The 14548-nt window shown below is 46.1% G+C and overlaps 1 protein-coding gene across 2 annotated transcripts in view; it reads right to left on the bottom strand.

Annotated features, from left to right (window-relative positions):
* LOC135220619 (putative RNA-binding protein Luc7-like 1) overlaps positions 1-14548 on the bottom strand; it is a 73311-nt gene extending 58763 nt beyond the window's left edge. The window contains exon 1 of one of the 2 annotated variants that reach the window (XM_064257931.1): positions 14361-14548. In XM_064257931.1, the coding sequence (XP_064114001.1) occupies positions 14361-14421 (61 nt within the window). In that variant the 5' untranslated portion in view covers positions 14422-14548. The remainder of the gene's footprint in view (positions 1-14360) is intronic. The other variant, XM_064257930.1, reaches the window with a different exon arrangement.

The raw sequence follows: 14548 nt of genomic DNA, 5'->3' as shown, positions 1-14548 counted from the left end.
ATTTCCCTTATATGCGGTCGCTACTTCTCAAAAACTAGATTTTCTGTACCTGGGAAGCCGTTCAAAGTTTGCAAGTTACGCACCGCAAAACGTATCAAATCTATTGTCTTCTTAAGTATTTCAGGTTGGAGGGGCAGGGTTCAAAGGTATCTGAGAGAAGGCGTGTGGGAAATGCTTGGAGGAAAAAAATTATTATTACCCCAAGGCTCATCCTCGCGCATTTGTGACATATTGCAGTGTTTATGAATGATCGGTATCATCATCATCGCCATACATATTATTCAGATCTGAGAAGTGTATTCTGATCATCCACATCGTATGCATCTGCCTAGAAGTCAAAGAGGAAACCTATTTTCTCGAAACTAAAAAGCTTGCCCTTATGTTAAAGATGAAGGAAAGAGCAACTTCCATTTTGGCAGCAGTCGATAACTTGAAATCCGTCATTGCTGAACATGAAGTAAGAAATTTTTTTCTAGGTTAACTTCTTTTGACTAACTTTTGGCATTTGATAATTGATTTTTTCTACTGTTGAAATAGGTTTTGATAAAAAAGAATAGATAAAGTGATTAACAGAGAAGAGATGTGTTTGAGAGAGAGAGAGAGAGAGAGAGAGAGAGAGAGAGAGAGAGAGAGAGAGAGAGAGAGAGAGAGAGAGAATCGGCATCTTACGGCACCGATAACTGAAACTTAGCCGGCGCTAGACAAGCACCATAAGACCGGATCGCCATTAACAGTCCACCGATATCCAGGGACTGCCTATACTTGGTTGACTGCTAGATAGATCGAGTCTCAGTCCTCTCCCATGTCTCCCAGATGGCTAAATCAAGTTAATATGCCTTAAGGGATAAAAACAGGAGATGCCAGAGCAACTATAGCACGACAGCAGAAATGTATTGAGAGTGCAGTGTACTCTGTCTTGAAAGGGGAGGCCGATTCCAAAGCAATGGAATCTTTGATGAAAGCCAAATGACCCAGGAAGTTAAACTTCCCAGAGATGGCCACAGTGCCTATATAGCAGTGCAATTCATAGGGGATGCCTCACTGTAACTACAGCATAAGCAGAAGCTGAGACTGAAGATAGAACCAACAATATATCAGCTGCAGCACCAGCCAAGGAATGCCCTTTAATTGGTGATTGGTTAGCATGCACCTTCTTTGTTGAGCAACGGGAGAACGGGTAGACACCATCACAGCAGAAGCAGTGGGGATCGAGGCATGCACATTGCAAAGAAAAGGTGAAAATGTCTCAATTACTCCTCATACTTTCCCAATGGGTAGGGTGACCAAGAAACTCACTTGTCTTAGTTGAAAGATAGAATACATTCTTGCATATGCAAGCAGTACAAAAAGAATGAAGATTCAGTAGTCACAGGTGACAAGAACTTAGCACAAAATCACATAATATCTGTGCTGACCATGATGACCACTTTTCCTTGGAGAATTATCAAGCCCCATCACCTTACTATGTAGTACAGCCAAAACTAGAACAAGTAAGATGCCCAGTCTCAACCAATCAAAATAAAAAAATTCCTTATGGAAAGTTTTAACAACATCCATGATGCAAGTCTTCCAGAAAGTCAGCATAGCCAGACAACTGGGGAAAAAAAGTGACGCTTTAATATGTAAGTGGGTGGGTCATCCACTCCGTCACTCACCTGCTGCCCTTAATTCCCTTATTACCAAACTTCTAGGAACAGATATATCTTTCATTAAAGGTATACATATCCATATATAAGACAAATGTTTGTGTAATAGAAAGAACAAATAGTGTATACTGTATAGGAAAACTACGAGACCTCTATACACAGAATTATACTGAAAATGTTCCAGTCTACTATGCAGACCAAATAAGGGTCTGAAAAACACAACTGGACGATGATGAGAATGAATATAAATTGTTAATCGCAAATAGGCTGAATAAGGCCTTCCATAACATGGAGAAAATGGTAAAATTCTACTAGTAGGAATAAAGCCTAACCAAACCTCGTGTCAGGCTTTACCTGGCAGATACGACACGACCCTTTAACCTTTGATAAAAGGATAAAATATATGGCACTTAACATGGCAGGTTCAGATCAGAATCAATAAACTAGCCAAGTCTAATGCCTTTTAAATCCTTGCAATACTTCACTAACTAGGCTAACCTACCCTACATGGTAATTTTACAGTGGAAATCACATAAAGGAAAAGGGTATAGTACAGTATTAGGATAGCATACATTCCTGAATTTGGCTGTCATGATTCAGCCTATGATGCCCTAAATATGGTTTCAGGTAAGATACATCATCTAACGGAGTATATCCACCAAAAATCAATGGCAAATTCTACAAAATTAAAAGAAAAACTTAGATTTACCAAAACAGGTAAAAAACTTAATCCTCTTCAGGTAAAATATTAAGAGTTTACCAGAAATACATGCTGAATTTACAAAGACAGAAGCAATAACAAAGTAAAAATTTAAATCAATATATACATTCTCCTTACTGATAACCAAATTCCAAACTGTAAAACTGCCTAGATAATACCACCAAATTAAGGCCTAAAGGATCTCAAATAATAATTGTCGATGATGGTGATGATAAACTAGCCTAGGTTATTACACATACTTTTCCGTTAAATTCATTCCTTAACAGCATACACTAGGTCAAAAGGCTACACCAAAAATCAGTAATTTTATGGAAGAGCTCATGAAGATTTTGTTTATTAATGAAATTTTTTGACTAAGCAATAAAGAAAAGTGCCTATAGCTTATGATACAGTACAGATGATATACCTTACGAAATTAACCAAAAGTTTGAAAAATTTATTGGCATTAATGTTTTTACAGTAATTACCAAGGGGCTGATACTAAATGTGGCATCCTGCAAGGCTTTTCTGTGTACATCTTTCATATTATCTCCCCCATAGTGCAACATACATATACACCTTTTCTACACTGTTCAGTCATAATTTAGGATCATTCTTGCATTGTGACTTCCAAGGGTTTTGGGAAGTTATTATCTACGACTACTATTTCTTGGGCATCACTATATGATATTTAATCTTTTATGTTCTTACAGTAATCTCCAATGGGTTTGTACTAAACACACTGCCAAGGTGGATACATATCAGGTTAAAACCTTTGGGATTAACTAAGCTATCTACGAACGATCCAAATTTAATTAATAAATATCTGTGCAGAGCTTTTCTGTTTTTATAACTGCCCAAAAATCTTGTCATTTTAGAGAACTGAGTGGCCTATGTATAGGTATGGTGCTTAAAAATATCTACAATGAGCCTGTAGGCTACTGTACAAACAAAACTGTTATGGCCCAAGCACACCTTAAGCTAAGAATATGCTATGTACACACTTCAAGTCTGCAGTATAATCTCAAGGCTACACTAGCTATTGGAAAATAAAACAGGCCTAGGTAGCAAAATACATGGTGCTGAATGCAAATTTGGTAGAACAATGGGAGCCTATTAGGTTACTTTTTGGAAGACTCCAGCCACCTTTCACAATTATAATTCTAATTTTTCATTGGTAAAACACATCAAAACAAAAAATTTCTTCTCAATACGTAACCTTCACAAAAGCTTAATTAAAAGAGAAAAAAATGAGTCAAATTATGGTAAGGCATGAAGTTTCTCTTAGTAGGGTGGAAATAGACATGCAAACGTAACGACTCGGTGAACATAAAAAATATATGTTCACCAAGTCACAATGGATAGCTCGTTACATTTGCATGTCTGTTTCCACCCTACTTGACTCTCTTGCCATTGCACACTGTAACAATTTTTGCCCACATGCACAGCAACTCCACCCACTGATCAAGGTCCTCCAATGCATTACTATTGGCTACTGGTTTTTGGCAGGTTACAGCGGATGTGTTTTAAGACAGCAACCTATTTGCGCATGCATTCTATTTGAGTTTCACTTCGAATTGGCCAATCAGAATTCAGATTTCTTTTACTCAGTAGTTTTCTTTCCTTTTTTCATTGAAGTTATTGAAAAATGCAGATCAAATTCAAATTGAAATCTGTGGCCTTGCTGGAAAATGCACTCATTCAAATCCAAATTTAGTTTAGTCATAGCTGGCATTTGCAAAAGTTGTAATGTGACTGAATACGAGGCAATTAATAGTTTTTTTCACAATAATTCAAAAGCTCTGCAATTTTTAAGAAACCACAGTGTGCATCCAAAGGAAGTAAAGTAACCTAAGTGTTCCAAGGCTTTGTACTGTACGCTCTGATCGCCATTATTGGCAATGTCACACCAAATTCAAAAGCCAAAAACTAAAAAGCATGGTGTGCAACATCTGACACAAACTAATGGTTTATTCACATTTTATGTAAATTTACCTGCAAGTAACCGTACCATAGCAGACCAGCAAAATATTCTTCAATGCAATTTACATTGTAGCATTCACACTATACCGAACCAGCACGGACCATCACCTTTAAATGGCAGCAGGATTTCTCTGTGACAATAGTTTGCAGGTACGGTCATGTCACTGCAGTGTATTGTTAACATGGCAACTCCACTGAGCATGACTCCTCTTCTCTGCCCTGTACCCATTATTATGAGGGGACTCCAACAGAGGATGAGGTCGATGGGGCAGCGGCGCACCCCTCTCGTGGGACCGTCATGGGAACCACGAGCACGGGCGAACACTGCGCAGACCATAAGTCCGGGGAGTGGGGTTGACCAAGACAGCATGTCCCATCACAGTGGCTACCGCACCTACCCAAACCTCTTTGGTGGGCTGTGAGGGGGAGAGCGGAGCATTGCGTGAGGCGGGGTGGGGGCTGAACCCGCCCGACTCCATGTAGGCTGTCGCCTCTATGCCTTGTAACCCCCTCTTATGGGGAACTTCATCTAAGGGAACCAAGTCCACCTGGGGAGGGGGTCGACTGCGAGGGCATCATTGGAGGGGGGAAGCAGTCCGTGCTGCGGTTGCAACCCCCCCCCCACCCCCCCCCCCCCCCCAACAGACATAACCCCTCCCTCCACCGAAGCACTTCCATGGGGAAGTATGAACGGAGTGTGAGGGGCGCCAGTCCAGGACCGGGTCTGGCCCATTGAGGGACCTGTCAGCTCCCTCTGTCTCCAAGGGGCATCAATCCCCCCCAGGGATGTGATCAGGGGGGCTCCGATGACTCGTAGAAAAACTCTTGACGGAAGCCTTGGCTGGACGAGCGGAGCGCTCCTCTCAAGAGTGGGACACTCTACGGCAGGACACACCTCAGTGGGACTCCTCACGCCCCGCCATTGAAGGGAGCCCGGCAACAACTCACCTAGGCCCCCTCGCTGGGAAGGGACTGGGGAAAGAATCCGAAACTCCGCTGGGGAGTCCTGAAGCGGAACCAGGGATGGTGAAGGGCCTCCTGGCCCCCAGCCCGTACTTCTACTCCTCAGAACTTCCAAGAGTACTTCTTGGAGGGGGATCGAGGCTTTCTCTTCCTCCTTATCGATGCAAGATCCCATGACGTAAAAGGGCGGCCCCAACACCAGTTAACCCTTTCATGTCCAACTGACGTAATAGTACGTAAAAATACTCTATACCCTATCTATCCAACTGACGTAGCGGAACGTAAAAATTTCTAGCGATAATTCTCACTATGCGCCGGGCAGAGTGCTATGTTTCTTATCCTCTTTTCTATCAATTTTTTCACCGGCTGGACTTATTCGTTTTCCATTCATTTATATGACAATATTTAGTGAATTTTATTAGCTTTCTCATAAAAAAAAGTAATTTTGTCGAAAAATTATTTTTTCCTATATACAAACCTAGGTTGTCTAACAAAAGGATATCCGCGGGAATGCGCCGCCGCTACCGCATACAAAGAGTTCAAACTTGAATCGCTGTACCTGGGTCTGGGGTAACTGCGCGGGGTGAGCCCGGGCCAGCTTGGGTAGGTCATTGTGATACCATTCTTTGAGCCGTTAGAATACTTAGTCTAAACAGACACACTCTTCAAAAGGGGGGCCATAACTAAATGAGGGGTGGATGAGGAGGGCCATTAATCCGTTAGACAACCTAGGTTTGTATATAGGAAAATATAATTTTTCGACAAAATTACTATTGTTCCGACTAAGTACAAACCGTCGGTTGTCTAACAAAAGGAGACTCGAACTGAGGATGGGAAGGTGAGTGACCTGACCTGCAACCTCTTGAGAGCAGCCAATAACTTTACCGAACCCTGATGCTAACCCCAGGACCCCCTACTCCTCATCACACTTTACACGGTAATGATTCAATAGGGGAGAACCCAAGGGGCTCCGGCTGTTGTCCTAACCTATGGTACTAATACTCACTCAGAGAGCTGTTCCTGAAGGATTCTTAGCCATCATTCTACTCTCCAGGTAAGTCAGTAGTGGCCAAATCGTGTCATGAACAGTACAGTCATACGTAGGATACTACCAGGAAACTCACTCATACCCCTTACATTCGGCCAGACTTAGGCGGGAATTGCTGGGAGTGTGTGTGTGTGTATTTCCAAATTGAGGTACGCAGTGCGGGTGACCAATGCCTAGAGGATCTCTTGGGCTGCGACAATGGGGCCGAGAGAGAACACCTCTAAAGATTTGAATGTAACTTCTCGTAGGATAGAGGTGAATGGTGGTTTGACTCTCCAGGTGCCTGCTCTCAATACCTGACCCACTGAGAGGTTCTTCCTGAAGAGCATAGAGGAGCCTATGCCCCGTAAACTTCAGTGAGTCCCTCCACCTTTTTGGCATTGGTACTGTTCCTTGTTTTTCCGGGGGGGGAGGACCTTAGGCCCTTTTCTTATAATTTGTCTGATCCGAAGGAAGATGGTATTCATAGCCACCTCTTTCGGATGCTTGCCCGTGGCCACGAACAGCCGTTTGATAGCCTGTCTGAACTGTCTAGCCCTCTTGAGGTAGGCTTTCATGGCTCTGACCGGGCATAGAATCAGTTCCTCTTTGTCAAAGCAGTAAATTACCCCCAAGGAAGGAATGGCTGGTAAAAGAGGAAAACAATCTCCTCTGGCTTGGATGGGTCTGAGTCTTGGCTACAAAGCCAGGGACAAACGAGAACCCCATCTCCCTCCAACACCTGGTGTGTGACACTTCGTAGGACAGCGCGTGTAGTTCGCTGACCCTCTTCGAAGATGCCAGGGCGAAGGAGGAAAAGGGTCTTCAAGGTGAGGTTCTTCAAGGAAGCTGAATGTAAGGGCTCATAGGGAGGACCTCTCAAGGATTCCAGGACTAAGGCCACATCCCAGTGGGGAGTCCGTAGCTCTCTCGGGGGACAGGTCTTCCTAAAGTGCTTGAAGAGCAACAAAATTTCTGGAGATGCAGCGAGGTCCATGCCTTTCAACGCGAACACTTGATTTAAAGCCGCTCTATAACCCTCCACTGCCGATATGGATAGTCGTTTATCCTTCCTGAGGTTGGTGGAAAAAAACTCGCTAGTTGAGGGATGGTGGGGGCCTCGTCTGGGGCAATGCCTTTATCTTGACACCAATCTTGAAACAGTCGCCACTTTCCCTGGTACAATCTGCCTGAGGATGGTTTCACAGGATTGGCCATGGCCTCAGCTAACTGCCTGGAATACCTCTACCACGGAGGATTTTGATGACAGTCTGAACCCGTGTAAGCGGAGGGCTGACGGATTTGGGTGTAGGCATCCGTTGTTGGGTTGGGCGAGGAGATCTACTCTGTCTGGTAGGCTTACCGGGTCCTCTAACTGGAGATCCAGCACTTCTGGGAACCAGGGGGCTTCCGGCCACCAATGAGCTACTAAGGTTACTCGTAGGTTCTGTGAGTAGCGAATCTTCTGAAGGATCTTCTGGAGGAGGGGGAAAGGCGGGAAGGCGTAAGCGTCCAGGTTCTTCCAATCTTGCAGGAGGGCATCCTCTCCCGCTGCCTGCGGGTCTGGGAGTGGGGAGAAGAACACTGGCAGTTCTCTGTTCCATGCGGTGGCAAAGAGGTCTATCGAAGGAGAGCCCCACCTCTTTATCAGGCCATCTGCTACTTCTTGATGGAGGGACCATTCTGTGTTGATTATCTGTCCCCTCCTGCTCAGATGGTCCGCCCAAACATTTTTCTTGCCTGGAATATATCTTGTTTAGATATGCCACCACTGTGGAGTTGTCTGACATTAGGCCCACCGTTTTCCCTTGGAGTTGAGACAGGAAGTGCTGAAGGGAGAGGAAGACTGCCTTCAATTCCAAGACATTGATGTGAGCTGCTCTCTCTTCTTCCGACCACAGGCCGCTCACTTCTTCCTCCGTCAGGTGCGCCCCCCACCCTTCTTTTGATGCATCCGTGAAGAGAAGAATCTCTGGGGTTCTTGGACTGAGAGAGGATGCCCCTTGGAGGTGGGAAGGAACCATCCACCACTCCAGGGACTTCCTTACTTCTGGGAGAGAAGAATTTTGCTGTTGGGGTTGGGGTCCCTTCCTGAGGAGACCATTGTTTCTTGAACAGCCACTGAAGCGGCCTCATACGCCTTCTGCTGTGAGGCACTAGTCTCTCTATTGAGGCCATGTGTCCTAAGATGGACTGGCAGAGTTTGGCAGTGGGAGGGCTGGGCCCCAAAGCTCTCCGCACTTGAGTTACTAGGCCGGAGACCCTGTTCTCCGAGGGGAAGGCCTTCATGAGGGATGAATCTAGTGTCATTCCGAGGTACACCATCCTTTGTCTGGGAGTGAAATCCGACTTGTCGACATTCACCCACCACACCCCGTTCCTGAACGGATGACAAAACTAGCTGAAGGTGATCCGCACACTGCGCAGCCGTCTCGGCTAAGATGAGCCAATCGTCCAGGTAGCGGAGGAGACGGATGCCTCTTGCGTGTGCCCATACTGACACTATCTTGAAGACCCTGGTGAACACCTGTGGGGCTGTGGCGAGGCCGAAGCACAGGCAGGTGAACTGCAGAGTCTTTCCCTTGCTGACAATCCTGAGGAATTTTCTGGAGGAGAGGTGAACAGGGACTTGGAAGTAGGCATCTTGAAGGTCTATTGAGGCCATGAAGTCTCCCTCCCTGACACAAGCTCGGACGGAGTCTGCCGTTTCCATCCGAAACTTTGTCAGAGAAAGGAACTTGTTGAGGGGTGAAAGGTCTATGACTGGCCTCCAACCCCCTGTTGCCTTTTCTACCAGGAAGAGTCTGGAGTAGAACCCTGGACCTGGATCCTGAACCTCTTCCAACGCCCCTTTCTGAAGTAGCTTGGATATTTCCTCCTCCAGGGCCCGTCCGCGGTCCGAGTCTGGTCGATAGGAAGGGACTTGGATGGGGGTAGGGGATAGAGTGGGTGTAGACTGGAAGGGAAGACGGTAGCCTGACTTGATAACCTGCAGGGTCCAATCTTCCGCTCCTGCTTGCTGCCACACTTGCCAATTGGCAGCCAAGCAACCCCCTACCTTCCGCTGACGGGCAGGATCTGGCCTAGAACTTCTTGCGGGGACCTCCCTCTCTTCTGTTGCCTTTCTGCTTCCGCTCCTTTGATGGAAAGGGCCGAGTCTTCTCCCTATGGAACTTGTCCTTCGACACAGAGTAAGGTTTCTTCTCCTCTCGCCTACGCACAGGAAAAGCCGGTCTCTGCGCTTCTCTTACTTGTTGGCTAATTTGTGGTGCTGGCCGTGGTCTATGGCCCAGGATTGCGGAATTGGAGAGAGCCCTAGATTGGAGAGATCGCTCCTTCTTCTCCGCTGCCTTGCGAACTTCTTCCGCTGGAATAAGTTCTTTCTGGAACAGCGGGTTTTTCCGTAAGTCCGGGAGGAGGTCTCTCACCACTGGCGATTTGGCCTCCTTGAAGGCATTCTCTCTCCTTTTCACCTCCATATTAGCCCTCAGGACTGCTAAATTGTCTGCTTGGTGTGAGAGAGTCTTGATCCTACACTGCATGAACGAAGACAAGTTCTGCTGCTGCTGAGGCTGGAGCTCGGGTAAGAACTGCGGAAGTGCCACCAGTAAACGTTCCATCCACGAATTCGTAGCGAGGGCCAGAGCTAGAGCACGAATGAGTCCTTCGGTTTCTGAGGGAGAGAGCAAGAGGTGCTTTTTCTGTAGGGCGTCCAGACTGACATCTAAGAGATCTGCAAGGTCCCTGGAATATGCAGACTCCCTTAGTTTGTCACCTGTTGGCCTATAATACCTGCTGGCCCCCTGAGCAGGGATAGGAAGCCACCTCTGTTTCTCTGATACCCTAGTTGGTGAAGTCGTGGCTTCTCTGGACGCTCTAGCCATGGCTAGCCTAACCTGGTTGCTCCAGGGGAGGCTGACCAAGGGGGGCTGCGAATTCTTCAGGTTGAGCACCTTATGCACCTCTGACTGAAACTCCTGGTTTAGCTCCTCAGTTTCCGCTAGGCCATTGGCGCTTCTAATCATCGACAGAATCTGGTTGAATGATAAGGGCTCGGGTTCCGCAGGTGAGCTAGTCTGACTGCCGTCTGAATCGGGGTCAGAATCGGGCTCCCCCTCAGAGCAGGAATCGGGCTCGGAATCAGAGCAGAACTGTCACCCAAATCTGGAAACAGTTCCTCTGACTTCTTCTCCAATAGGAACTTCTTCCTGGCTTCTTCCATCTTTCTGGCAGACTCCTCTAGACTGGTGTTCTTCTTCTCCATTTGCTGGGAAACCTCCTTTCTGGAGCTTAAGTAGTCCTCCACCGCCTGTTTGACCAGGTTCGCAATGTCCAGTGCGGGAGTGAGGACCTGGTCCCCCACTGTACCTAGGCTAACTGATGGAGGTGGTGCGGAGGTACTAGGCTCAAGCCTAGGCCTAGCTTTCTCGGGCACCAATGCTGGCACTGGTCTCTCAGCGCGACCTTGGCCTTGCGGCATCGAAAGGTCTCCGTTGATGCTCCTCCTACGAGCGTTGTGGCTGGCTGGCTTCTTGAGTCGGGTTGCCGCAACTTCTGGAGGGGAGGGGGCCTCCGGCTCCTGCGAGTTGGGTCCCGTTCCGGGCTCCTTAGCACTGTCCTCAGGATGAGAGGGTGAGGCATCAGGTCCGTCACTGGATCCCTCCTGGGGCTGGACTGATTGTGCCCGAGAGGAACAGGGGGTTACCTTGGCACCCGGCTGTGTCTCGGTACTGCTACGGTCATACCTAGATAGTTCGGCCTTTAGGCTAGGCGGGAACATGCTCTCGGTTGAAGACCCCTTCTTGTTACGCTTCGAGGCAGGAACATGGTTCCCAGCCCCTAAGGCGGCAGCTTTCCTCTTACCTGCTTCCCTAGCCCCCGACGACGAAGGTTTCTTTAGCCTAAGTCTCTTGGGAAGGACACTAGGCTCACTAACTGGGTCCCCAGTTAATAAGGAGGAAGGATTACTAGGCCTAGTGTTCTCCAATTGGGCACTATCCTCCTCACACACGACCTTAGGCCCCACAGTAGTCGGCCTAGGCCTAGGCTTATCGGCATCAACACTAGCGTCACTGAAAAAACTCTTATGCGCCTCATAATAGAGCCTCCACTGATCATTATTCCACTGCGCACAGGTTGAACACGATGTATCAGGGGAACATTCAAAACCCCTACATGCAATACACCACAGATGAGGATCCGAGGTTGGCGAAGGCAAAGATGTACCGCAACGCATGCCATCGGAAACACACACACAAATCCTCCCCGAAAAACCCACCATAGATCCGCCTTCCATACTTACAGGGAAGTTAGGATGCTAGGTAATACTAAAGGATAAATAAATGGATAGGAAAAGGGCACTGGGGAAGCACTCAAGCACAGGATGTCAAAGATATATCACGATAAAGAATGATGACTACAGTCGGCGGTCATGCGTTGTTTATCTCAAGTCGGGTCAAGGCGGAAGGAGTAGGTGTTGACACGACGGCTACCGCGAAAAGAATGGTATCACAATGACCTACCCAAGCTGGCCCGGGCTCACCCCGCGCAGTTACCCCAGACCCAGGTACAGTGATTCAAGTTTGAACTCTTTGTATGCGGTAGCGGCGGCGCGTTCCCGCAGATATCCTTTTGTTAGACAACCGACGGTTTGTACTTAGTCGGAACAATAATTAATTTGCCTGACTTTCATAGTTTTTGGGTTAGGAACGAAAATATAAAAAAATAAAGATTTGTTTTTTTTTTGTTAAATAACTCTCATTTTTTCGTATTTAGAGGGCTGGGACTCTTATTCTGACTATTCCACCATAAAATACTAACATTTAGAAAAAAAGGACAGCAAAATGAACGTTGTTAGCATAAAATTTATATTTTTGCTGAATTTTCAAAATAATAATTTTTTCACACTGTCGAGTGCTCCCAGACACCTCGGATATCTAGGGACACCGCGCTCAAAACTAAGCGGATATGAAAGAGTTAAAAAAGTGCGGAGGTCAATCTTCACAGGAGAGGGAAAAAGCCCCACGAGCCCTGCCCTCAGGACCAGGGCAACGCCGTAGAAAAGAAGCCTCCAACTTAAAACCAACACCAACACACGTGCGGTCAACACCCACACACAGGGAAACACAAAGGGATACGGACCGGTAACGGACGATAAGCTGAAGCGTGTGAACGCTACAGCAACCAGGAAAGGACTGCAGGTCAGAGGTCGTGATCTTCGACCCTGGGGCATACCTGGATGGGGGTCAGGAGGGAATAACCAGTTTTTTTCTGGTTGGTACCAGATTGACATCCAGGATCCTCCTAATAAAGTAGTTCAGGGTAAGTATATGGCATCGGAACAAATAAATTTTTCTGCCAAATGCATTCTCCACTACTTTTCAAGCTCAAGATATGCGATAACTGAGATTGATTTCTGGACATTCTGAAATACCGATGAAACTTGTGTTCATCCTCCATTAATTCTTTATACTATATAGTGTAAAGTATTCTCTTTCACTTCTCCTTTTCTTCAGATATTTAAGCACCCAATAAGCAAGTGTTTTGCTTTCCCTCTTCTGTTTTCCTCTTTCTCTTCAAAAAGTCACTTAACACCAAAATTCTTAAACATATCAAACTTGCTTAAGACGCTGCTGGTATGAAGAACTGGACTACAGTCACTAGACTACAACCCTAAATGCTGGAGAGCTTACAGTGCAGTGTGAATTATATGCAGGATACAGTCAGGTTGATGTCTATTACTTGCTGATATACTAGTGTGAATAGACACTGATAAGGCAAGACAATACAGCCCACCCTCCATAGCTAATACGGCAAAATTGTAACCAGGAAACACCCAAAATTATGGAAGGTTGGTCTTTTTATAGTCTTTTAGTGCTCTGTTGTTTCCTACCCCACATCCTGAAACATCCAACTTATAAGGTAAGACAATTCTGCCCAGCCCCCACCCTCTATGCCTAATAGTACAGCAAAATTGCAACCAGTAACCAACCATGGGTTATGTTAGGTTGGTATTTTTAGGGTCACTCAGTGGTGTCATTTCCTACCCAACATCCTGAAACATCCGACTCGGACTTACAAGGTAAGACAATACCGCCCACCCCCACCCATAGATAGTAATACAGCAAAACTGTAATCCGTAAACTCCCCTAGGTTAAGTTAGGTTGGTATTTTCAAGTTCTTTTAGGTAGTGCCCTGTCATTCTATTTACTTCTGTATGAAAAACCACTTTTTTTCTGTTAGTTTTCTTGTTATTTTGTTGTGTTCTGCTTGTTAGCCTACTAGCTATTATCTTCCACACATCTAGGTTTCTGTTTTCCCCACCTACCCACCCACTTCCCACATGGAGACCCCCATTATTGTTGGGCTACCTATGTAAGGTGGCAGTACTAGGTAGAATATAAGAGGGGGAGAAAAAAAAAAAAGTTTTTCATGCAAAATTGGCTGGCTGGAATCTTCCCAAAATTACCGCCTACTTACTATAAGGCTGGCTAAATTAGCTATTTTCCCGTTTTGTTTTCAAACACAACTATAGGTAAGCCCTATCCTGTGGTACAAGAAACTTGACCCTAGACGAGTTCGTTTAGACAAGCCATTTCTCTTCATTAACAACAAAGATTAACTTGTCAATATAGCTGTAGTCTAGGTCTAGGCTACTCATCTGTCTCCTGTAGATAATGTTGTAGTGAAAGGTTTCCTAGTAACTTTCCTAACCATAAGTAGCCTAGCTAGTAGCCATGAGAACAATCGGGATAGCCTAGGTGGTCATTCGAAACATCAGCCTAGTAGTAATCTGGCAAGTGTTGACAGTTAGCTCTGGAAATCGAATTGAAAATAACACCTGACGTTTGTGCGCATATCAACTGACTGATATACGCAACAGATAATCTCCTAGAGGCATTGAATGCAAATATCCCATCTTCGTCGATCGCCATTGTCGAAGGCAAGAGAGAGAGCGGCGGCGTTTTCCCTACCGTAGACTAACACTACCCTAATTTGCCTGCGAACAAAAACACAAGAGAGTATTCAGCAAGATTCTCACCATTTCTGGCTGTTCCCATTAATTGGTCCAACATAGCGCGCATTTGGTCATGTGCCGACATGATGAGAAGGTTGGTGTCAGGGTTATCCTGGCAATTGGACTGCGAGAGATCGCTCAGCTGCTAGACGGAGACTTGCGACCTCTCTCCAACTACCGTAATCTGAAATTCTTAGGGACAGACAGGGCCA

The sequence above is a fragment of the Macrobrachium nipponense genome, chromosome 2 (assembly GCF_015104395.2).
Source record: "Macrobrachium nipponense isolate FS-2020 chromosome 2, ASM1510439v2, whole genome shotgun sequence".
In the NCBI taxonomy this organism is placed as follows: domain Eukaryota; kingdom Metazoa; phylum Arthropoda; class Malacostraca; order Decapoda; family Palaemonidae; genus Macrobrachium; species Macrobrachium nipponense.
This window is presented reverse-complemented; position numbering and strand designations above follow the sequence as displayed.